Source organism: Pan troglodytes, chromosome 6 (assembly GCF_028858775.2).
Source record: "Pan troglodytes isolate AG18354 chromosome 6, NHGRI_mPanTro3-v2.0_pri, whole genome shotgun sequence".
Lineage (NCBI taxonomy): Eukaryota > Metazoa > Chordata > Mammalia > Primates > Hominidae > Pan > Pan troglodytes.
This window is the reverse complement of record NC_072404.2, coordinates 86576528-86601232: the sequence shown is the minus strand read 5'-3', so window position 1 is coordinate 86601232 and position 24705 is coordinate 86576528. Positions and strand designations below refer to the sequence as shown.

General features: G+C 41.4%; 2 protein-coding genes across 22 annotated transcripts in view; one reads left to right on the top strand and one right to left on the bottom strand.

The window, feature by feature from the left end:
* The window catches only part of CCDC146 (coiled-coil domain containing 146), a 256062-nt gene that overhangs the window by 50466 nt on the left and 180891 nt on the right, over nt 1-24705 (bottom strand). For 9 of the 18 annotated variants that reach the window (XM_054687080.2, XM_063813785.1, XM_063813796.1 and 6 more), the window contains 2 exon segments: nt 7224-7306; nt 2420-2629 (listed from right to left, as the gene is read on the bottom strand). The exons of 2 other annotated variants lie outside the window; for them this stretch is intronic. In XM_054687080.2, the coding sequence (XP_054543055.1) occupies nt 2420-2629; nt 7224-7306 (293 nt within the window). 18 annotated transcript variants of the gene reach the window in all.
* Nucleotides 1-24705, top strand: part of FGL2 (fibrinogen like 2) — a 64848-nt gene that overhangs the window by 13777 nt on the left and 26366 nt on the right. For 2 of the 4 annotated variants that reach the window (XM_063814632.1, XM_063814631.1), the window contains exon 6: nt 5204-5296. The exons of the other annotated variants lie outside the window; for them this stretch is intronic. The gene's annotated coding sequence lies outside the window, so the exon portion shown is untranslated. The remainder of the gene's footprint in view (nt 1-5203; nt 5297-24705) is intronic. 4 annotated transcript variants of the gene reach the window in all.

Below are 24705 nucleotides of genomic sequence, written 5' to 3'. Positions count from 1 at the left end.
TATAAAAAATATTTTTCTTTGATAATAAATTTACTGTAACTTTTTTACTTTACAAAATTTACTTTTTTCAGCTTTTGACTCCATAACACAGCTTAAAATACAAACACATTGTAGAGCTGTGTAAAAATATTTTCTTCCTTTGTATTCTTATTATGTAAGGTTTTTAATTAAATTTCTTTTTACTTTTACATTTTTGTTAAAAACAAAGACATACAGGAGTTCAATACCACCCTGGCCAAGATGGTGAAATCCCGTCTCTACTAAAAATACAAAAATTAGCTGGGCATGGTGGTGGGCACCTGTAATCCCAGCTACTCGGGAGGCTGAGGCAGAGAATTGCTTGAACCCAGGAAGTGGAGGTTGCAGTGAGCCAAAATTGCACCACTGCACTCCAGCCTGGGCGACAGAGCACGACTCTGTCTCAAAACGAACAACAACAATAACAATAACAAAAACAGACATAAACACACACATTAGCCTAGGCCTACAGAGGGTCAGCATCAAAGTCATTATTTTCTGCCTCCACATCTTGTCCCACTGGCAGGTATTTAGGAGCTGTTATCTCCTATAACAATGCCTTTTTCTGGAATACCTCCTGAAGGACCTGCCTGAGGCTGTTTTACAGTTAATATTTTTTTCATAAATAGAAAGAGTACACTCCAAAATAAAAATAAAATGTATCGAATAGTAAATACTAGGCAAAAGTAAATTTTCAGCTTCATTATAATGTTACGGGACCACCACCATATAGACAGTCCATTGTTGACTGAAACACCATTATGTGGTGCACGACTGTGATACTAAATATGTTAAGCCAATGAAATGCACAGCCCTTCATTCTTTACTGGTATTTCTTTTGGCATCACCATTACTTTTATGAAAATAAGCTTGTTCTTGAGCTGTTAATATTTGAGAATGCAAGGGAATCTTCTCAAGCTTAAGAATGATACATTATAAATTCAAAAAGAATACACACTAAACATTTCTGCAAATGTGCATTTTGAATGTTCTTATTCACTGCAGGTCAGTATGCATTGTCTCCTTCCCATCTCAGTGAATAATGTGCCTGTCTATACCTAAAGGGCAACAGTTCTGGTTTTTGTTTTTGTTTTTTTCTCTTGGCAGGAATAGTTGGAAATTTTAAACAATTTAAATATCAACTGACTTATGTTCTTCTTACTCTTTCATGGAAATGTCAAGCATTCATATTTTCAATGCTAATGAACAACCACCAATTGTTTTAATTTCATTATTTTCTCAACTGAAAGAGCACTTACAGAGCACAGAAATAACTGGGCTTTCTTTTTATATAGAGCTCACTGGTAAGCCTGAAACAAGTTTAGATTGAAAGACAAAAAAACCTCCAATTTTCCCCCCTGAATAGGATCTCTTGATTAAACTGACCTTCTTTATTCACACCCCACCCCCACCCACCGCCAGTGAAAAAATAGGCCCCAAAGAGAGGATTTTAAACCCAGGGCTTACAAGGTCTTTGAGAGGTTGCTCAAGTCACTTGCTTATCTCTAGGAAGGACTGAATTATATTTGCACTGTCAGAAGTCCACCTACTCTTAAAAATAGCCAGAGAAAGTTCTGCCACCTTAAATGGTAACAAACTCTAGGAGAAACGGTTTTGCTTTCTCTCTTGTACCCAGGCACAGCACACAGCACACCACAGCAGAAAACTTGAATTGCAATCATTTTCAAATTCAATCTAAATAGTATGACTTGCTGAACAAACTCCTCCAGTGACTTGCTACTCCATGGGGGGAATGTTAGAAGAGATTTTGAAGATAACATTTCCCCTTTTAGCACTTAATGTCTGCTTTAGTTCACTAAATGACGTCCTCTAAATTTGGATAAGTAAATGTGTCTTCCAAAAGGATATACCTTTTCTCCTTGATCCTGAGGAACAATCTAGTAGTAGGAGATGAAGTTTGCATATGTGGTCCCGTTGCTGCTCTCTTAGAAGAATAGAGTGAGCCAGATGACATGTGACCCTCAGCTCATGGAGGCTTGTTTGGAAAATGCATGTGGGGAGAAGTGCTCACCATGCAGATGCGTGCTCTGGTACTGCTATAGTCACAGGATGAGGGGGCCACTGCCAGGGCAGGGGAAGGGCAAGGGAATGCTAATAACTGGTTTGGTGGAGTGTGTTCTCTGACTGCAGCTCTCAATGAGATGGCTTTCCTGACATGAAAAACACAGCAGGCATCTCTGTCACCTGAGCTTTTATTCGAGAAGTGTAACTTTCTTGTTCAGGGAATTCCCATTCCATTCTAAGGAATCAAGAGAACTAGGTTTGCAATCATCATCGTACTGCTATCTCCTACTCCTTCAATTACCTCCAACTTAATCTGATTTTTTTCTATTTATGAGGAAAAGACTTTTCAGTGTGCTGGAGAGAACTGTGCACTTACCTATTTAATCTGTACTGATTATGGAACTCTCTTTCCTTCACTGCATTATATTCATTTTGATACTTGAGAAGTTGTTCTCTCATTTTGGAGACCTCCGTGGAGAATGCTTCTGGAAAATTATCAGCTTGCTGCAGGTGAAACTGCTGCTGTTGTATTTGCTCAGTGAAACGTTTGGCATTCTGTAGCAGTTGGACCTCTGACTCTTGTGTGCTGGGTTACATGAAAAACAGAGACTCACGTAATGAGACATGTACACCCTCGGTGGCTCCTGTAGGGGTCTAGTGAGGATAGCTGCTCCCCACTCCTCAGATCAACTCAACTCTGGGACATTTTTGTGCCAAGTCAGTTGACCCTTCATGTCCGTGAGTCCACATCTGTGGATTCAACCAACCACGAGGGAAAATTTTTGTTAAAAAATTGAGTCTGCTTCACCTTTGTGGTATTCTCCTCCAAAACACCTAACTCTGGCCTAAATATGAGAAAAATTCCAAACTGAGAAATGCTCTATAGAATACCTGACTGGCACTCTTAAAACTGTCAACGTGGCCGGGCGCGATGGCTCACGCCTGTAATCCCAGCACTTTGGGAGGCCGAGGCAGGCAGATCACAAGGTCAGGAGATCGAAACCGTTCTGGCTAACACAGTGAAACCCCGTCTCTACTAAAAATACAAAAAATTAGCTGGGCATGGTGGCGGGCACCTGTAGTCCCAGCTACTCGGGAGGCTGAGGCAGGAGAATGGCATGAACCCAGGAGGCGGAGCTTGCAGTGAGCCGAGATTGAGCCACTGCACTCCCGCCTGGGCGACAGAGTGAGACTCCATCCCAAAAAAAAAAAAACCCAAACAAACAAACAAAAAAAACAAAAAATGTCAACGTGATTTTAAAAAAACAAGGAAAGACTGAGAAATTGTCACAGAGATCAAGGAGAGATGAGGGCTAAATATAGTGGGGTATACTGCACTGGGTCCTGGAACAAAAAAAAGAACATTAGTGGAAAAACTGTTGAAAATCTGGAGTTTAATTAATAGTAATATACGAATGTTAACTTCCTAGTTTTGATGGACCATGGTTATGTAAGATGCTCCCATTAGAGGAAAATGGGTGAAGGATAGACGGGAACTTCGTATATTATTTTTGCAACTTTTCTATGAATCTAAAATTATTCCAAAATAAAATGTTTACTTAAAAATTGTTTATTTACTAAACATGTACAGACTTTTCTTGTCATGATTGCCTAAACAATACAGCATAACAACCATTTACATAGCATTTATATTGTATTAGGTATCACAAGTAATCTAGAAATGATTTAAAGTATACAGGAGGATGTGATTAAGTTACATGTGAATACTATACCATTTTATATCAGGGACTGGAGTCTCCATGGATTTTGGTATCTGCAGGAGGTCCCGGAATCAATCCCCCAAGGATACCAAGAGATGACTGTACTATGCTAGGTGCAAGAGGTGAATAAGGCTTAGCTCCTAGCTTCAAGAATCTTACAATCTGGCAGATGCGGAGGAATACCAGATGACAAGTACTACCGCTGGTGTCCAGATCAAGACAGCAGGAGACAACAGAGAAAGGATCACTCAATGGGAATGTGACATTTGAACTTGACTTTGAAGAATGATTATGACTTACTAGAAGGGGATAAATGATACAGAAAGAGGAGGTTTTCCCTTGAACTCCCCAAACAACCCTAGCTCTCTTGAATTCTTGTAACATTATTGTAGGAAAATCTCTCCCCACTTAGTGAACTATGAAAAAACAGAAACTTTTCTAATGGCACTTTATTAGGAAACTAGAAAGAGAAATTCCCATACGCAATTATGAATATAAATAAATTTACATATTTCTGATTCTAAATTGGACACTGGTTAGAGCTGGATGGACTTGAAGGTCACGGTAGAGGGAGATTCCTACAACCCCAGTTATATTCTATGACCTTGGCCCTATGTAGGGAAAAGGACTAAACATCTGTCAGAGGATGTAGAAAAAGGACATGGCGGAATCTCCAGTATCTTATAGAACTCCTCTATGCTGCAAGCTAGCATCAGCAAGCATCGGCTCCAACCTTACCAGTAGATATGATTCCTATTTCCCAGAAACCCTTATATTAGCTACCTCTCCTATTTGAAGTAAGCCCTCACCACTTCCTGTTTTAGAGCCAGAGCTCTCTTTTGATGTATGCTCCCCACCAACTGTCCTCACCAAGATAAATCTTCAAGTTCCAGCTCATTTGCAGAGACGCCCAATGACTTGATCAAGCCAATCTCAACTGAAGTTACCTTGCGTCTGCCTCACCTTTGTGATATTCTCAATTCAGTACAGATACATCCATTTTCCCAGGTTTTATAATGTCATTTGCTCAATAGCATCTAGCAAAACATTTACTGGGACATAACACGTTCCAGGCATGATGTTAGGTACCAAATAGCAACAACAATAGCTACAGTGATACCTCAAATAATTTTCATTAATGAAAGCTGGAATTATTCTCCTATAATTCAATTTCCATGTATGCTAATAAACTTTGTAAATCTAAAGTTATCTGGTCTCCTTAATAGGTCAGGCTTCAGCTATTGAAATTGTAAGCTGTTGGACCAGGCTACAGTGCCTGTTTTTGCATAGAAAGGACAGGGTGGTAGGGTTCCAGCCAGAACACAAATCGCAACTTACCCACATGTATTTAAAACATGATACCAGTAGAAGAGACTTTAACAACTCTTATAACATGGTTTCTATGGAAGACTCATTCAGTTTCAGTTCAATATTTCCAGGCTATATCTGCCCAGCTGTAGTCCTAGCAGCACGAATGAAGAGTCTACTTCATATCTTTCCCACCCATCAGGCATTGGGAGTAGGAGAGAATGGTGAGTATTTGCAATGGCATTAGAGGGAACTAAGTGGTCAAGATGTAAAATGTGGGTAGCAGAAGGGAAGTTAACTGTTTTGCAACACAACCTGGAAGAGGAAGAAATAGTGCCATAGCTGAGGTCCTGCATTGCTACTTGTCATTAGGGGCCAGGGAGCTGAGTTGTGGGCCAGGGGAGGAGGAAGTTAAGTCAAAGCACCCTGCAAATCTCCACTGGGCTCTAGATAAGAGCTATCCAGGCTGGGCACGGTGGCTCACGCCTGTAATCCCAGCACTTTGGGAGGCCGAGGCGTGAGGATCACAAGGTCAGGAGATTGAGACCATCCTGGCTAACCCAGTGAAACCCCGTCTCTACTAAAAATACAAAAAAATTAGCCGGGTGTGGTGGCGGGCTCCTGTAGTCCTAGCTACTCAAGAGGCTGAGGCAGGAGAATGGCGTGAACCTGGAAGGCGGAGCTTGCAGTGAGCCAAGACCAGGCCACTGCACTCCAGCCTGGGTGACAGAGGGAGACTCTGTCTAAAAAAAAAGAAGAGCTATCCAGAGGGCAGGAAACACTGATATTCCTTGTATCTGCAAAGAGGATTGGAGGGATGCCCAGAGAACTGCATGGCATTTCCTCTCAGTTAAGCAGTGTGAAGTATGTTGTAAAAGATTACTCCAGACTTTCCACTTAAAGTCTCAAAATTCCTGAGCCTTGAGAACTCTGAGAACACACTGGCAGGCGTGACCAGCTACGGGGGAATGGAACCTCCATTAGGTGTGGGGGTGAGGACTTGGCTTGGGCTTGAGGATGAGGAACCAAGGCTGGGGGCTTTGGAGGGGTGTGAGGAACCTGGGTGCACTTGAAGTTTGCATAGGAATGCAGCTCTGCTCTTTTCCAAGTTGTTCACTCTTCCCTCATGCTTTTACCTTCAAAGTAGCCAGATATCTCTGGGCAAGATAAGAAGGAGGGGAAGTGATTGGGAATTGTGGGGAGAGGATGGCTGGGGAGTGGCAGCATGGAGTTTCTATCTGTTGCTGTTGCTCCTTGGCTTTTGATGAAGATACAATGCAAGGCCCTGAGACAAGAGGTGGGGGAAGGAAAGAAAGAGGCTTGGGAGTGGTAAAGAATCACAGCACATTAGGGTTTTCCCTCTTTCTTCACTCCCCTGCCCTCTTAATTCCCAGTGGCTAATAGCCAGTGCTCAGGCAGGCTTGCTGGACTCTTCTGTGATAGCCTGTTCTTCTGACCTGTTGCTGATTGGGACTTGTAAGGTGTAAGTAGCTTGTGATATGGGGAGGAGGTGAGAAGTACAGACAGGGTCTCAGCAGACTCAGGCTGGGGTTGTTGGAGAATCTACACCTCTGAGTGATGAACAGACACGGGAGAAGAGTCCTGCAGGTGTGTCCTATGCAGAGACTGTCAGTGTCCCACCAGAATCCTTTTGCCCACCTGCAGCTTTAGTGGACAGTTACCATATGTATCAGCAGCACCTGTGTCCCTCCGCCTGAGAGCTGTCTCTGGCCATCAAAGTTTGCTTGGTTTGTCAAAGCGCAAGCTGGAAGTGCCAAGAGCTAATCTCCCTGGAAGTGATTTGTAATAAATGAGTGGTGGAAACTGGTGGGCAAATATTCCAGTTTCCTCACCCTTCAGTGGGAGAGTGCTGAGGTGAGCCACTCAGAGGCTCCTCTGTGAGGCTGAGCCCCAGTAGCCCATCATATAAACTCGCAGATGTACACGGCCTGATCAAGGCTAGATTCCTTCCTTCCCAGTCGCACTTCCCCACTCTCTCACGATGCTTTCTCGTACCACTTCTCAAACTCCCTGAACGCAAATCCTTGCCTCAGGGTCTGCTTATGGGGGAATGCAAATGAAGACAGGTCTCATCACCAGTAAGAAATTTAAAGGTGATTAATCATGTCTCCATATTGGTAAATTGCATACCTCATCACGGCGTCATGCAGCAAGGTATACTTGGCTTTTAACGCTGCCATTCTGGTTCCAGGAAGTTTTCCCATAGCATGTAACTAGCAAAGAGAACATAAGGTCACTGTTAATCACCATTCTCTTTAGGCTTAAGCAGGGGATGGAATGGATATATGGTTATCTTATAAAATCCTCCATTAAACATTAGAGGATACACGAGGCAATGTAGTGTACTGGAAACATGCCAGGTGTTTGGAGAAAATAGTGCTAGTTCTATTCTGCCCCCAGTACATTCTGTGTCCTCAGGCAAGTCTTTTCAACTCCCTAGGCTGTTATTTCTTTGTCTGGAAATTGAGAGGATTGAGTTAAATTCTTCTAACTCTAAAAAAAATTTCAAGGTTTAACAAACAATCTGAATAGTGTAGATTATAGGTTGGCTATTTGTAAGTTGAGAAAATGAATGGTTATTGAACAGCTATTAGAGTATGTGTTGCCCATCAGTTATTTCATTCTTAAAAATGTTGTGAAATAAAGATTATCATCTCCATTTGAAACTAAAGTTTAGAAAAATGATTTGTTCAAGGTTATAGAGCTAGTTAAAGGCAGGGTGAGAATTTAAACCCAAGTGGTTCAGCTCCAAAAACCCACGATCACTCCCCTGTACCGTGATGCCTTTGCCTCTGCTGTCAAAGAAGCATGGAAAGTTTTCCAATGCATAAAGAGGTACTATTTATTCCCATTTTATTTCTAGTTAAAATGACTTTTGATCTGTTTTCTGAGTTAGGTGATAATTAGTTAACAGACATCATAAAACATCGTCAAACACTAAAGTTTTACCATCCTAAAATCATAATGCAATGAGCATTTGTATTAGGTTTGACTTCAACTGCTAGTGACAGTATCAAAATAGAACTAAAGAGAATATTTGTGTTTTTCAGCCCTGTTGTTCTTACATTTATTTATTTATTTATTTATTTATTTATGACGGAGTCTCACTCTGTCGTCCAGGCTGGAATGCAGTGGTGCAATCTCGGCTCACTGCAACCTCTGCCTCCCGGGTTTAAGTGATTCTCGTACCTCAGCCTCCCAAGTAGCTGGGACCACAGGGGCGCACCACCACGCCCAGCTAATTTTTTGTATTTTTAGTAGGGATGGGGGTTCACCATGTTAGCCAGGCTGGTCTTGAACTCCTGACCTCAGGTGATCCACCCGCCTTGGCCTCGCAAAGTGCTGAAATTACAGGCGTGAAAGCCTGGCCCTTACCTCTAAAGTGCTTATTGAATTCATCCACTTTCCTCTTCCTTCCCTGATCCCACTGGCCCAAGTCTCATCATCTCTCAGTTGGACCATTACTAAACCTCCTAACTGCCCTTCTGCCAGGGAGATCTTTTTAAAAATCAGACGAGGTTATGTTATGCTGGGTGCTCAAAACACTTCAAGTGGAATAAAATTCAAGACCCTCGGTATTCAAGACCTTGAGGTCCTGCCTGACCCCAACACCCCCACAGCCTCCTTTCACAACACCCTCTTTAAGCTCCCAGTGCTTCAGTGCTTCTGCCACACTGGCTGCCTTTGATTTCCACAGATGTATGAGTCTCTCTTTTTCTCCAGGGCCTCTGATTAGTCATTCCTTACTCCCCCTACTTCACTCCAAGTCTTTCTTCATGTCTCAGCTTAAATATGAATTCATAAGAAGGCCTTTTCTGACTTCCAAATCTAAAGAAGATAACCACGTGTACTTGCTCCTACCTCTAAAGAACGCTGAGCTTCATAACATTACAATCTGGAAGAATAAATTTACTTACATTATTAAAAACATTTTTATACTTCCCCAGCTAGTATATAAGACCTATGAGGAAAGGGCCCAGATTACCTTGTCCTTCACTGTATCCTCAGCCAAAGTATTACTAGAATCCCAGGCACAGTATAATCCCAGGCACAGTATACCCAGGTGCTAGGTAAATTGCTTATATTTGTTAGCAAATGAATGAATGCAGCTATCAAAATGCAAAAGTCTGAGTCTATACAGTGGGGTTTCATGGTCTTTCTACCCGCATCAGGGTAGAAAAATGTTAAATGCATTATGAAACCATTTCTTCTTTGTGAAAGTGTTGGGGATCTTTCATGAGGGCCATACTATCTGGTGCCAGGCCTGGCTTCCAATCCCTACAACCCTCATTTTTTTTTTAATCTATGGGTGAAATATGGTGAACAAGATCTTTAAGACCTTTGAGGATACTCTACCTGTATCAAATATCTTAAAATCTATTCATATGCCACCTTAAATATAATTTATTTATAACTTTTTTTTTCCCCAGAGATGGATTATTGCTCTGTTGCCCAGGCTGGAGTACAGTGGCGCTATCTTGGCTCACTGCAACCTCTACCTCCCGGGTTCTAGCAATTCTCCTGCCTCAGCCTCCCAAGTAGGTGGGACTACAGGTGCATGCCACCACACCTGGCTAATTTTTTGTATTTTAGTAGAGATGGGGTTTCACCATGTTGCCCAGGCTGGTCTCGAACTCCTGAGCTCAGGCAACCCACCGCCTTGGCCTCCCAAAGTGTTAGGATTACAGGCGTGAGCCACTGCGCCCGGTCTATTTGTAACTTTTTAACTGTTGAGTTGCTGTTGGTAAGTCGACTTAATATTACATTTTACAGATACTTATTTTGGTTCTGCAGTATTTTTTAGCCAATATATAATTTATTTCATGTTTCAAACATTTTCATTGGTTTCCCAAAGTGTACAGACCATAGTTACTATGGCTTTAAAATCTAATAAGTTAAAAAAAAAAAAAGCCTTTACAAATGGACACACTTAAAGGAGAAAAGTTGCTGGGAAAAGATTATGAAAAGGTAAATATGTGAGTGTGTGTTTGTATGTATATGGGTACAATGAAGACCAACTAGGGGCTAGCCCAGTAACTAGCTAACCAGCCATTTTCTGAAGGTAAACTACTGGGTAAGGTAATTGTGGACTCAAATATTCAAAAAAACAGATAGTATTTAGTTTTGTTCTTAAGCTAAAAAGACCATTACTTCCTACTTAATGCTCCCTGCATAACAAAAACAGAAATGAATATAACATAGGCTCTGCCTTAAGGTAGGCCAAAGTTTGAAGAGACAGATACAAAAAAAAAAAAAATGACAGAATACTGAAACTACATTCTGCGGTTTTATTTTAAGTAAATGATTGTATTTGGCATTTTGCAATGTTTTAGTATTGCAAGTTAAAGCAGGAGTTCCCAGCCCCTGGGCTTTAGGAATTGGGCTGCACAGCAGGAGATGAGCAGCGGGCAAGTGAGCATTACCACCTGAGCTCTGCCTCCTGACAGATCAGCGGTGGCATTAGATTCTCATAGGAGCATAAACCCCATTGTGAAATGCGCATGTGAGGGATCTAGGTTGTGCACTCCTTATGAGAATGTAATGCCTGATGATCTACGGTGGAACAGTTTCATCCCAAAAGCATTCCTTCTGCCCCACGGAAAAATTGTCTTCCACGAAACTGGTCCCTGGTGTCAAAAAGGTTGGGGGCTGCTGATTTAAAGCAAATAAGTAAAATTATAAATTACAGACCAATCCAGGGGGTGGGTGGGACTTCCAAAATGGTGGGATGAAGAGTTTGATGAATTCTCTCCTTCAAAGAAACATTGATTTGGCCGGGCACTGTGGCTCACGTCTGTAATCCCAGCACTTTAGGAGGCTGAGGCGGGCAGATCACCTGAGGTCGGGAGTTTGAGACCAGCCTGGCCAACATGATGAAACCCCATCTCTACTAAAAATACAAAAAAAATTAGCTGGGCATGGTGGCACATGCCTGTAGTCCCAGCTACTGGGGAGGCTGAGGCAGGAGAATCGCTTGAACCCCAGAGGCAGAGGTTGCAGTGAGCTGAGATCACGCCACTGCACTCCAGCCTGGGTGACAGAGTGAGAGTCCGTCTAAAAAAAAAAAAACAAACAAAAGAAACAAAAGAAGCATTGATTTAACTGGTCAAAATAATCTGAGACAACCATTTAAAGTCTCTGGAAATTGACCTAAGGTTATATAATAAATTGAGAAACACTTATTCGATAAAATCTACTGAAGCTCAGCAAGAAACTGTGGCATTTGAACCATGGGCTGCATCCATCCCTCTAGCTTCAGGTTTCAGAACTATTCTGGGCAGGCTTGCAGCCAGTGAGGTGCCCATGTCCCCCACTTTCCTATTGCTGAGGATCAAGATCTATCCCAGGTGAAGATCTAAGAAACGGTAGCACTCAGCACTCATCCTCCCCTTCTTCCCCACAGGCAGCTGTAGCTGTTCGGTAGTGCCAGTACTAACTCCCTAATGTCCTGCTCTACAGGGAGACCCTGGGCAGGGCAAACAAAACAGATCAGAGTTCCCCATATCCCCAGCTCCTGCTCAGTAACACAGAGGCTCTAACCAGGTTGGGGGCTGAGCAAGCTGTGAGGACTTGCAGCTCTGTAGCCCTGCCTTTGACTTTATTTGGAACAGAGTGTAGGATATTCAAGTCCCAGAGCAATGTAAAAAATAACAGACATAGAGAAACAGATATAATAAGGGCTAACAGAATAGGCTAATAGTTTCGTGATGCTAATAGATGCAGACCAGCAGAAGTTTAACAGAGAAATTGGGACGAGGGACAGTAAAAAAATTCACACTTGATACTGGTGGTCCAGGAGACTGTGGAAAAGCCCATGGCTGTGACCACCCAAGATCAACCAGACAGGGTACTTCCAAGTCAGTCCCTGAGTTAAAAGTGGCAGATATATAAACTCCTCGAACTCCAAAAGTTGTTCCCAAGCCACACACAGACCCAATGGAAAAGGATGAAAACCTTACTGGCTCAGTGGGCTTAAGCGTGACCTCTGACCGATCAGTGACTGACCCAGGGCAACACCCAGGAATTGAAGTTTAAAAACAAAAAAACAAGGAACAACTATCTAAGCAGAGACATCAGAGGCTGCCTACTGCAGGGGAAAAATATACTTCACAGTATTAGTCCAGCCAAGTCACTAAACAAATAAATAGATGAACAACAATAACAAGAACAAAACAGCATCAATAAGCCTGGGAAGGATCAGAATCCAGAGTTGTTACAATATATGACCTAAAATGTCCAATTTACAATGAAAAATTATGAGACTTGCAAGGAAACAAGAAAATATGACCCCCATCCCACATAGTGAGATGCCCAGTTCCTTTCTGCAGAGGAAAAAAAAAAAAAAAAAAAAAAACAACAGGCAGAAACTTTCTTAGGGAGGATGCAGATGTTAGATTTAACAAAGACTTCAAAGAAAATATTATAAATATGTTTGAAGAATGAAAGAAACCATGTTTAAAAAATTAAAGGAGAGTATGATGACAATGCATCAAATAGAGATTGTCAGTAGGAAGAAATTTTTAAGGAGCTACACTGAAATTCCTAAGTAGAAAATCATAATTGAAAAATTCACTGGAGGAGTTCAACAGTAGATTTGAGCAAGCAGAAGAATCAATCGGTAAACTTGTAGATCAGTAGAGAAGGCAGTAGTGCCCACTTATTCATGGGGGATGTGCTCCAAGACCCCAGGAGGATCCCTGAATGGATAGTACCAAACCCACTTATGCTAGGCACAAATTTATTTTCCCTTCTTCACAATTCACAGATAGGATTTGTTCTTACTGTAGATCTTAGCAATCTCAGCGAACTTTTTTTTCTTTCCTTATTAAATTGAGAACTTTCACTTTTTCACTTAAAGAAAGCACTTTATGGCTTCTCTTTGGCGTGTCCAAATTGCCACTATCACTGGTCTTGTGCTTTGGGGCCATTATTAAGTAAAATAAGGGTAACTTGAACACAAGCACAGCAATCCTGCAACAGTGGACCTGGTAACTAAGACAGCCACTAAGTGATTAATGGGTGGGTAGCATACACAGTGTGTACATGCTGGACAAAGGGATGATTCACATTTCAGGTGGGATGGTGTGGGAACATGAGAGATTTTATCACACTACTCAGAATAGCATGCAATTTAAACTTATGGATTGTTTACTTCTGGAATTTTCCACTTAATATTTTTGGACCATAGTTGACCACAGATACCTGAAATCGCAGAACATAAAATTGCAGATGGTGGGGGGGACTACTGTATATAATTTGAATAACAGAGAGAAAAAGCATGAAGACACACAAACAGATTGTTACAGAAATGGAGGACATTAATCCCACTAAATTACAAGTAATGGGAGAACTAGAGAAAAAGAGAACAGAAAACATACTTAAAGAAATAAAAAAATTTGCAAATGGGATGAAAACATATTCAGGAGCTCAAAGAATCCCAAGTAGAATCAACAAAAAGATATTCACATTCAGATACATCACAAACTGCTGAAAGCCAAAGATAAAGATAAATCTCCAAAGCAGCAAAAAGCAAAACAAAAAACCCCAGCTTATTATGTACAAGGGAATCACATAAGAGTAACTTCTCATCTAAAATAATGGAAGGGAGAAGGCAGTGGCTGACACATTTAAAGTGAAGAAAAAACAGACACACACACACACACACACACACACACACACACACCTGTCAACCAAGAATCCTATATCCATCAAAAATATCTTTCAAATAGGAAGAGGAAATAAAGACATTCCAATATAAACCAAAATAGAGAAAATCATTGCTGGCACACCTGCCTTATAAGAAATAATAAAGTAAGCTCTTCATGCTGGAAAGAAGGAACAATAACTCAAATCCACGTGAAAAAGCAAAGAGTGTACTCAATTAAATTGAAGATATATGCTCATATAAAAGCTTGGACACAAATATGGCAGCATCATTCATAATAGTAAAAAAAAAGAGAAACAACCTACAAGTCCATCAATTGACAAATGGACAAACAAAAAATATATATCCATAGGATGGAATATTCAGCCATAAAAAAGAATGGAGTCTTGATACCTGCTGTAACATGGATGAACTTTGAAATCTATATACTAAGTGAAAGAGGCAAGACACCAAAGGCCACATATTGTGTTATTCATTTATATGAAATATCCAGAGTGGGCAGATCTTTGGAGACAGAAAGTTGATTTAGTGGTTTCCTACACATAAGACAACTAGTGGGAGGGGAATGACTTTTAATGGGCACAAGGTTTCTTTGGTGTCACGGAAATATTCCACAATTATGCCATGATTATACAACTCTGTATATATACTAAAAGCCATTAAAAACACTTTAAAAGAGTGATTTTTATGGTAAACTCAAGAAAACTTTAATGTCAATTACATTAGAAATCAATTTCCTGTGTAAAAGAGATACAATTGTAAAATCAAATTAGTGAAAACACTACAAAGTTAAAATTGAAGTGCAAATACAAGTATGAACTCATGCTTAAAATTTTTTCCCCTAGCTTTGTCCATTAAATAGCCTAGACCGCACACCTACAACTATCTGATCTTTGACAAACCTGACAAAAACAAGCAATGGGGAAAAGACTCCCTATTCAGTAAATGGTGCTGGAGTAACCGGATAGCCATATGCAGAAGATTGAAACTGGACCCTTTCCTTACACCATACATAAAAATTAACTCAAGATGGATTAAAGACTTAAATGTAAAACCTAAAACTATAATAAACCTGGAAGACAGCCTAGGCAATACCATTCAGGACATAGACACAGGCAAAGATTTACTGATGAGGACACCAAAAGCAATTGCAACAAAAACAAAAATTGGCAAACGGGATCTAATTAAACTAAAGAGTTTCTGCACAGCAAAAGAAACTATCAACAGAGTAAATGACCTACAGGATGGGAAAAATTTTTGCAAACTATGCATCCGACAAAGGTCTAATACCCAGCATCTATAAGGAATGTAAATTTACAAGAAAAAGCCAAATAACCCTACTAAAAAGTGAGCAAAGGAAATGAACACTTTTCAAAAGAAGACATACATGTGGCCAATGCCAACAATTTTATGAAAAAAAGCTCAACATCACTGACCATTAGAGAAATGCAAATCAAAACCACAATGAGACACGATCTCACACCAGTCAGAATGGCTACTGTTAGTTGGGGGAGGGAGAGCATTAGGAAAAATAGCTAATGCATGCTGGGCTTAATACCTAGGTGATGGGTTGATTGACAGGTGCAGCAAACCACCATGGCACACATTTACCTATGTAATAAACCTGCACATCCTGCATATGTACCCCAGAACTAAAGACAACAATTTTTAAAAAGTCAAAAAATAACAGATGTTGCTGAGGTTGTGGAGAAAAAGGAATGCTTATACACTGTTGGTGGAAGTGTAAGTATTTCAGCCATTGTAGAAGACAGTGGTGATTCCTCAAAGATCTAAAGACAGAAATACCATTTGATCCAGCAATCCCATTAATGGGTATATACCCAAAGGAGTACAAATTATTCTATTATAAAGACACATCCATGTGTATGTTCATTGCAGCACTATTCACAATAGCAAAGACATGGAATCAACCTAAATGTCCATCAGTGATAGACTGGATGAAGAAAATGTGGTACACATACACCATGGAACACTATGCAGCCATAAAAAAGAATGAGATCATGTCCTTTGCAGGGTCATGGATGGAGCTGGAGGCCATGATCCTTAGCAAACTAACACAGGGGCAGAGAACCAAATACCACATGTTCTCACTTATAAGTGGGAGCTAAATGATGAAAACACACGGACACATAGAGGGAAACAACACACACTGGGGCCTGTCAGAGGGTGGAAGGGAGGAGAAGGGAGAGGATCAAGAAAAACTACTAATAGGTACTAGGCTTAATACCTGGGTGATGAAATAATCTGTACAACAAACCTCCATGATACAAGTTTACCTACGTAACAAACCTGCACTTGTATCACTAAACTTAAAGGTTAAAAAATATATAATGGTCTAGAAACAATGCCACATTAACAACAATGAGCACCCCTAATACATTTTGGTCTTTAATCTTATTTCCCACTAAAAGGAAGCAGCAAGTGTTAGAAATGGTTGATTTCAGGTCTGGTACAGGGAAGACACAAAGTGAAGCTGAGACATCTTGTTAAGCCAGAAAGCAAGAACTGTCCATAGAAGATGACCTTATTTTACATATGAGTATGTGAATATATAGAGATCCAGAAGGATAAGAACTAAGATGTTAAAATGATGTGCTCTGGGTAGTAAGAATGTGCTGCTTTTATGTTTTTATTTTTGCTTGCCTGTGTTTTCTAATTTTTCCAATATGTATTACTTTTAATAACAAAAGGCTATTAAAAATGTGCTTGCAGACTATCACTGTAAACAAGAGGGAATTAGAGCAGAATTCAGAGAGAATTAGAATTTAGAGAGTACTGTGATCAGGTCCTAGTGGCAGATATAGGCAGATTCTAGCTCTGACTTACTGAATGCTCAGCTGTATTTCCCCTAAGTTGAGTCCCATCTTTAACAGCAATGGTGGCCAGGCGCCGTGGCTCACGCCTGTAATGCCAGCACTTTGGGAGGCTGAGGCAGGCGGATCATGAGGTCAGGAGATCGAGACCATGCTGGCTAACACAGTGAAACCCCGTCTCTATTAAAAATACAAAAAATTAGCCGGGCATGGTGGCGGGCGCCTGTAGTCCCAGCTACTCGGGAGGCTGAGGCAGGAGAATGGCATGAACTCAGGAGGTGGAGCTTGCAGTGAGCCGAGATTGCACCACTGCACTCCAGCCTAGGCGACAGAGCAAGACTCTGTCTCAGAAAACAAACAAAAAAACAGCAATGGTTTGAAGCCTAATTGTAGGTGGGCCAAGGATACATGTTGGCTAGTTTTATGGCCACAGAAAAGCAGGAAAACTACAGAGGTTTCCTTTCCTGTTTTCTGTCTCTATCATTCTGCTGGCCTTTGGTGCCTTACAAACCTGCAAAGAAAGCTGACAGGGTAAAACACCTGATATGTTCTTGCAGTTTCTACATAAATTGGAAAAGGTAAAGTCATAGATGTTCAGAATGTTAGTTGATAAACTTTGTTATTTCAGTCTCCTCTAAAAAAACAAATCTCTCTTAAAAAAACTAAACTGTGGAGAATAGATTTTAGCTGCCTTAAACATAAAAAATCATAATCTAGATGTCAACATTCATCAAAAAGTGACTTTTCTGTGAAATTATAAACTGTCTCTTTAAGCAGGTCGATCCCTGGTTAGAAACTTCACACTAAGTTCTAGCAGATAAAAATGTTTCACTCATAAACAGTATCATACATGGAAAATGGTTGCATTTTCACATCACATGATACAAGTGGGTACAGAACTCAAGTTTGTCATGTTTCAAAAATGCAGAATCTAAGAAATATAGCACAAAGTTCAATCTTAAATTGTCAAAGAGCATACACAATGAAAGGTTAGATATAATGTCATAAGTTCATAAATATGATTTCACAATAGATTCTGTGTTACTGAATTGCCCTGCTGGCAATTATGTGACTGGAAGGAAACATTTACTCTAGAGATAAAGTTTAAAAAGAGTTCATGATTCATGGATGACATGTAACAATATGGAAAAAATTTCAAAAATGGAAATTCTAGGACATTTCAAGGAAGTAATAGCTCAGTAGAGCTTTCACCAAGTGAGTTTATCTGGAAGGGGGTCAGCATGAGGAAACAATTAGGTGTTTGCGTGGGTGTGTGCAGGGAACCTGGATTTGTCCAAGGTAGTCATAGCTATTTGCCTACCCTGTTCTTGTGACTTCTTTGACATTACCTAGTGGGTTGGCTTCATTCTGGGGAATGGCTGGCATGCTTTGGAAGGTAATATAAATGTGAAAGCATAAATGGTTACCACTCTCATCTCCCTTTCGCCTGCTCCCCTCTCACTGCTGGAAATAAACAATACAGCCATTTCAAGTAGTTTCCAAAGGCATTGAGCTCTCAAAACTGCTTCCTTTGACTTTTCCCATAGGTTATCTCAAGCTTTAGCTTTCTCACACACCTAACTCATTCACAGAAAATATTAGGCCACATATTCCTTTCCTCCTCCACGTGTGCTTTCAAATATATGCTCTCCTATCTTTTCCTAGGCATTGAGTCATCAGTAATAGCTTCTCTCCTTTTAATCTCTACTCCTTCCTTTTTTTTTTTGAGATGAAGTTTCGCTCTTGTTGCCTAGGCTGGAGTGCAATGGCGCAATCTCAGCTCACTGCAACCTCCGCCTCCCGGGTTCAAGTGATTCTCCTGCCTCAGCCTCCTGAGTAGCTGGGATTACAGGTGCCCGCCACCATGCCAAGCTAATTTTTGTATATTTAGTAGAGACGGGGTTTCACCATGCTGACCAGGCTGGTCTTGAACTTCTGACGTCAGGTGATCCACCCACCTTGGCCTCCCAAAGTGTTGGGATTACAGGTGTGAGCCACCACGCATGGCCCTATTCTTCTTTTTTACTGGCTAGCATAGTCTAGTAGTCAAGTATATCACAAGTCAAGTGGATTTTGTTTTGAATTATAGCTCTGCTAGTTTTTTGTTTGTTTGTTTGTTTGTTTTTAAGGCAAAGTCTTGCTCTGTTGCCCAGGCTGGGGTACAGTGGTGTAATCATAACTCAATGCAGCCTCGAACTCCTGTGGCTCAAGCGATACTCCTGCCTCAGCCTCCCAAGTAGTTAGGACTACAAGTGTGCATCACCATGCCCCGCTAGGTATTCTTAAAATGTTTTGTAGAGATGGAGTCTCACTACGTCGCCCAGGCTGGTCTCAAACTTCTGGTCTCAGGCAATCCTTCTGCTTTGGTCTCCCCAAAAGTGATGGGATTACAGGTGTGAGCCACCATGCCTGGCCAGCTTTGCTATTTTTTAAAACTATGTAACTTGAAGTGATATTTAACTAGTCCTTGCCTCAGTCTCTTCAGTTGTAAGAGAGAAAAAAATGAATCAATGTACATATGTAGTATAGTATCTTAGTGTACAAATAAAGTCTTAATCAGTGTTAGCTATTTTATTATAATCATTATCATTATCTTCAAACTATAAATTTGCTCATCTCTCTCATTTCAAAAACAAGACAAAATCCACCTTGGGCATAGCGCTCCCATTTAATTACCTTCTTTCTCTCCTTGACTTTTCATTTCAATTCTTCTCAAAAGAGTAGTCTCTGCTCTGTCCCTTCATTCCCTCCCCTTTCATCACTCAGCAACCTGTAGTAACCAGACTGCCAGTACACTATAAATTAGTAAACTGACTGAGGACTTCCTTACTTGTCTTCCTTGAGTCTGTCCTGCATGCTGCCAGCAGAATGCTCCATTGAAACACAATTCTCACCTTGCTTTAGACCCTTCAAAGGACCTCATCACCTTCAGAATTAAGTCTAGGCTCCTCAACATGGTGTACAAGGGTCTTCATTATCTGGTAGCTGCCGCCTTCTCCAAACCTGTCTCCTCCCTCTCTTTATCTCCCATGATGCTTTTGGTTCTGTAATAGCAACTACAATTCCTATGGTAGGTAGAATAATCCCCCGCATCCCCCAGGATGTGCATGTCCTAATCCCTGGAACCTGTGGATGGCTTTCTTCACATGACAAAAGAGACTTTGCAAATGTGATTAAGAATGGCCCCTTGAGATGGGGAGATTATTGTGGATTAACCAGGTGAGCCCAATCCAATCATGTGAGTACTTCAAAGCAGAGAATTGTTCCTGGCTGGATTTGAGACATGAAATGAAAGGAGAAGGAGGAAAGATCTGAAATATGAGAAGGACTTGACCTACTGTTGCTGACTATGGAGGAAGGCGGTCATGAGTCAAGGAACGTAGGTGGCTTCCAGAAGCTGGAAAAGGCAAGCAACTAAATGCTCCCCTGGAGCCTCCAGAAAGGAATGTAGCCATGATTACACCTTGATTTTAGCCAACTGAGGCTCAGGTTGGACTTCTGACCTACAGAATTATTAGATGATAAATTTGTGTTTAAGCCACTAAGTTTGTGGTAATTTGTTATGGCAGCAACAGAAAACTAATACAGTTCCTAAACCATGCCATGTTTTTACATGTTATTTCTACCTATCTGCAATTTCTTTTCTCTCTTCTTATCTACTTGGAACACTCCTATTACTCCTATTCTTCCTTTAAAGCATCTCAGTGGCCACCACCTGTGGCTCCTTCAAGTGACACCTCCAGGTAGAATCAATTAGTTCTCCCTACTGCTGCTGTATTTTCAGATGCCTCTATTATTTCACACGTTGTACACTGTGGTCAACATGTTTAAACATTTACCCCCCATTAGACTGTGCATTCCTTGATGACAGGAACCCTGCTCTATTCATCTTTGAGTCCTCACACATAATTTGACATCCTATAAGTGTTTAATAATTTCCATTAACTGTTGTTGATCTAAGCTTATCTTAAAACCAATGATGCAGTTAAAAGAATTCATGTTTATTCACTCACTGCCACTGCAATTTATCTGTCACACAAGGCAAATGTAAGAGATGGAGCAGAGCAAGGTAATTTGGCCTGTCCATAGGCCTGGAAGAGCAAAGTGTGCCTTACAAAACTAGCTGCCTTACTCACAGCTCTTCTGCCTTCTGTGTGGTTGGCAAGGTTCACAGGATGAGCAGAGAACTCTGGGACTGTTCTCTCACAGCTGTTTGTTCCTTCTTTGGTGGCCACCACAGGAATGTGAGGGGGAGGTCAAAGGGGGCAAACGGGGCCTCCCAAGAGTTAAGAGAGCAAATGCGATGGGCAAGGTGGGTGAGTAATGCAGGTGCTTAGCAACATGTATGACTTCAAAGTTGCAATAATTTTAAGATAAATAAATAAAAATCATGCCTAAACACATCCATGCCAATAAGTGTCATTCCCTTTAAGTCACCCACATTTGTCCTAGTGAAACTGCAGTTGCTTAGACCTTTAACAATCATTTAACCCATGTTTAAAATTATTTCCTCTCTACCTCCAAGGATCCTGGGGGGAGATGGTAGCAGGTTGGAGTGGCTGTGAGCCCGAGAGGCAGGAAATAAGCCAGACTGAAACCCATATGCCTCTGTCAGAACTTCAAAGACTGAACCAATGGTAAGAGCAAAGAACCTAACAGGGCCAAAGCTGTGAAGCGTATTCACATAAGGATCAGAACACAGTCGGAGTCAGGAAACAGAGCCAGGATAAAACCGCTAGAATAAAGTCACAAAACATTAACCAGAAGAGGCAGGGAGTGGCCTGGGTACCAGAAGGAATTCTGTTGCAGGATGTGACGGACTAATCAGTGTTTAATCCTTCCTAGGCAGAGGCTCCACCACCAGTGCATCTGTAAAGGCCTGGAGTGGGCTCAGGCAGTGAGAAACTGGAAATGGAGCCTGGGCCCTTAGAGACCAGAGCATCTCTCATACAAGGGCTACACATGTATGAAGAAGATGTACATAGCTGGTCATTTGTTACCTCACTTTGTTGATCACAGACAAAAGCCACTTCCCTGACCTTGTCCTAAGGGGCTGTCATTATAAATGTGGGTGAGCCCAGAGAACAGTGGGCTGGATCCCTGGGTTTGGCTGCTTTCTATGCTGTCAAGTAGTGGACACCCACCTTTCAGGCCCCCTTTTATGTGCTGAGATCACCTCCCTTCTTAGCTGTCTGTCAGTATACCCCAGCTCTAGGCTGCAAGACTTCAGTGTGGGGACAGAGGTGCTCCCCACAACAAAGTCTGGGACCTCTGGTGCCCCACCTTCATGTTTTGAAGATGCTGTTTCACCCAGCGTTCTTTCCAGTATTCATCAGTAGTAGTGCATTTAGCATGGAGGCATCCCCGAGTGCCCTTCACTTCCCCTTCTGCCAGGCAGATTGTGATGAACAGTGAAGACTTTCACGGCTACTCACAGAAGTAGTCTTTAAAAAAGAACAAGAACTCAAAATTGCAACTTGAACTTCCCCATTGATACCATAAAATGGAATTTGGGAGCAGAATATAAGGATGTTTGAGTTCCACTCTTGCTAATTCACTGGTAAGGGGGCTTGAAATCCTGGCCGCATGTTTAGACAAGTCTACTCTGTTAAATTATTTCCCAAGTACTTTATTCTTTTTGATTCTGTTGCAAATGAAATCTTCCCCTCAATTTCATTTTTTGGCTCATTTTATTGCTAGTGTAGAGAAGCCATTCAGTTTTGTTCGCTGAAATTCTCATTTGTCATGTAAATACAGGGCAAACCTCAGAACTCAGGTATGAGCCCTTTTATGTTTTCTGCAAGTGTTTCGTTTTGGGCAAATATCTTTGGCTCTTTTGTTCACTTGATAGATCCTGAGCATCTAGAACACTGCCTGACACTCAGGTACTCGAAAATGTTGAATGAATCAGGCCACCATCTCTCATGCATTTCTCCATGAGAGCACTTATTTTTATGTGTTGAAATCATGCTCATATGTCTGTCCATCAGATGGGAAGTGCTCTGAAGCCAGGGATCATTCTAGTGTCCTAAGAACCCTGCACGGTACATGTCACACACCAGGTGCTCAGCACATGCCTGAGGACTCTATGGCTATGTATCAGGGTGGGGGTGCAGCATGAAGGGTTGAGCATATCACCAAAGGAAATCTCAATGTGTGGTGTTCCCTTTCCACATCCACATGTGATTTGGGCCACTCATAGAACTAACACCAGCAGATTAAACAGTGTGTATATGTGCATGCCTGTGTATGAAGGAAAAATAACATAAATTTGAAATTTATCATGGATCATATGGACTGGTTGACTGTATGTAGAATACACACTTGCTATACAGTTTGGAATGGATATTAAAAGCCTTTGAATTGAAAACTTGTCAAACATTTCCTCCTGACACTGCTATCCAGGCAAAGTCAATGATGTGGTCTGGATCTGTGTCCCTGTCAAAAATCTCATGTTGAATTGTAATACCCAGTGTTGGAGGTGGAGTCTGATGGGAGGTGACTGGATCATGGGGGTGGATCCTTTATGAATGGTATAGCACTATCCCCTTGGTGCTGTCTCGTGATAGAGTTCTCATGAGATCTGGTTGGTTTAAACTCTGTAGCACCTCCCTCTCCTCTCTCTTGCTTGTGTTCCTGCCTGGTAAGATGCCTGCTCCTGCTTTGCCTTCCGCCATGAGTAAAAGCTCCCTGAGGTCTTCCCAGAAGCAGATGCCTCCATGCTTCCTGTACAGCCTGTGGAACCATGAGCCAATTAAACCTCTTTTCTTTGTAAGTTACCCAGTCTCAGGTATTTCCTTACAGCAATGGAAACTGGACTAATACAGTCTGCAACTCAATGTGATCCACCTCCAACAACACACAACTCAGCCTATAGTTACTCAACAGAAATCACTTCAGTAGATTGGTGGGCCAAATTTAAGTATCAAAGAGATTCAAATCCCTGAGTAAAGCAGAAAATTCAACACCTGAGTATTTGAATCCTAACAAACACTTTTTGGTGAGCAAAAGAATAGAAGTTTAAAAATAACTAAATGGGTATTATAAAGTGTTGCAGGAAGTCAGGGACCCCAAACAGAGGGACTGACTGAAGCCACAGCAGAAGAATATAAATTGTGAAGATGTCATGGACATTTATCAATTCCCCAATCAATACTCTTATAATTTCCTATGCCTGTCTTTACTTTAATCTCTTAATCCCGTCATCTTCGTAAGCTGAGGATGTATGTCGCCTCAGGACCCTGTGATGATTGCATTATCTGTACAAATTGTTTGTAAAACGTGTGTTTGAACAATACGAAATCTGGGCATCCTAAAAGAATAGGATAACAGTGATTTTCAGGGAACAAGGAAGACAACCATAAGGCCTGACTGCCTGCAGGGCCAGGCAGAAGAGTCATATTCCTCTTCTTGCAAAAGGGAATAGGAGAATTATCACTGAATTCTTTTTCTCAGCGAGGAACAGCCCTGGGAAAATAAATGCATTCCCGGGGGAAGCCTCTAAAATGGCTGCTCTGGGAGTGTCTGTCTTATGCAGTTGTAGATACAGGATGAAATATGCCCTGGTCTCCTGCAGCGCCCCAGGCTTGCTAGGGTTAGGAAATTCCAGCCTGGTGAATTCTAGTCAGACCAGTTGTCTGCTCTTGAACCCTGTTTCCTGTTAAGATGTTTATCAATGACAATGTGTGCCCAGCAGGACATGGACCTTCATCAGTAATTCTAGTTTCACCCTGGACTTGTGATCTCTCTCTGCCTCTCTGCCCTTGTGATCTCACTCTGCCTCACTGCCCTTTGATATTTTATTACCTTTGAAGCATGTGATCTCTGTGACCCACACCCTATTCATACACTCCCTCCTCTTTTTGCTGGTTTTGCGGCTCAGGGGGCATCACGGAACTTGCCGACATGTGATGTCACCCCCGGAGACCCAACTGTAAAATTTCTTTCTTTTGTACTCTTTCTGTTTATTTCTCAGACCAGCTGACACTTAGGGAAAATAGAACAGAACCTACATTGAAATATTGGGGGCTGGTTCCCCCGATAATAAAGTGTTACATTTAAAAGTTCTAAAGTTAGAGCCTCAGAATCTTTTAGTTTATGTACTAATGTGAAC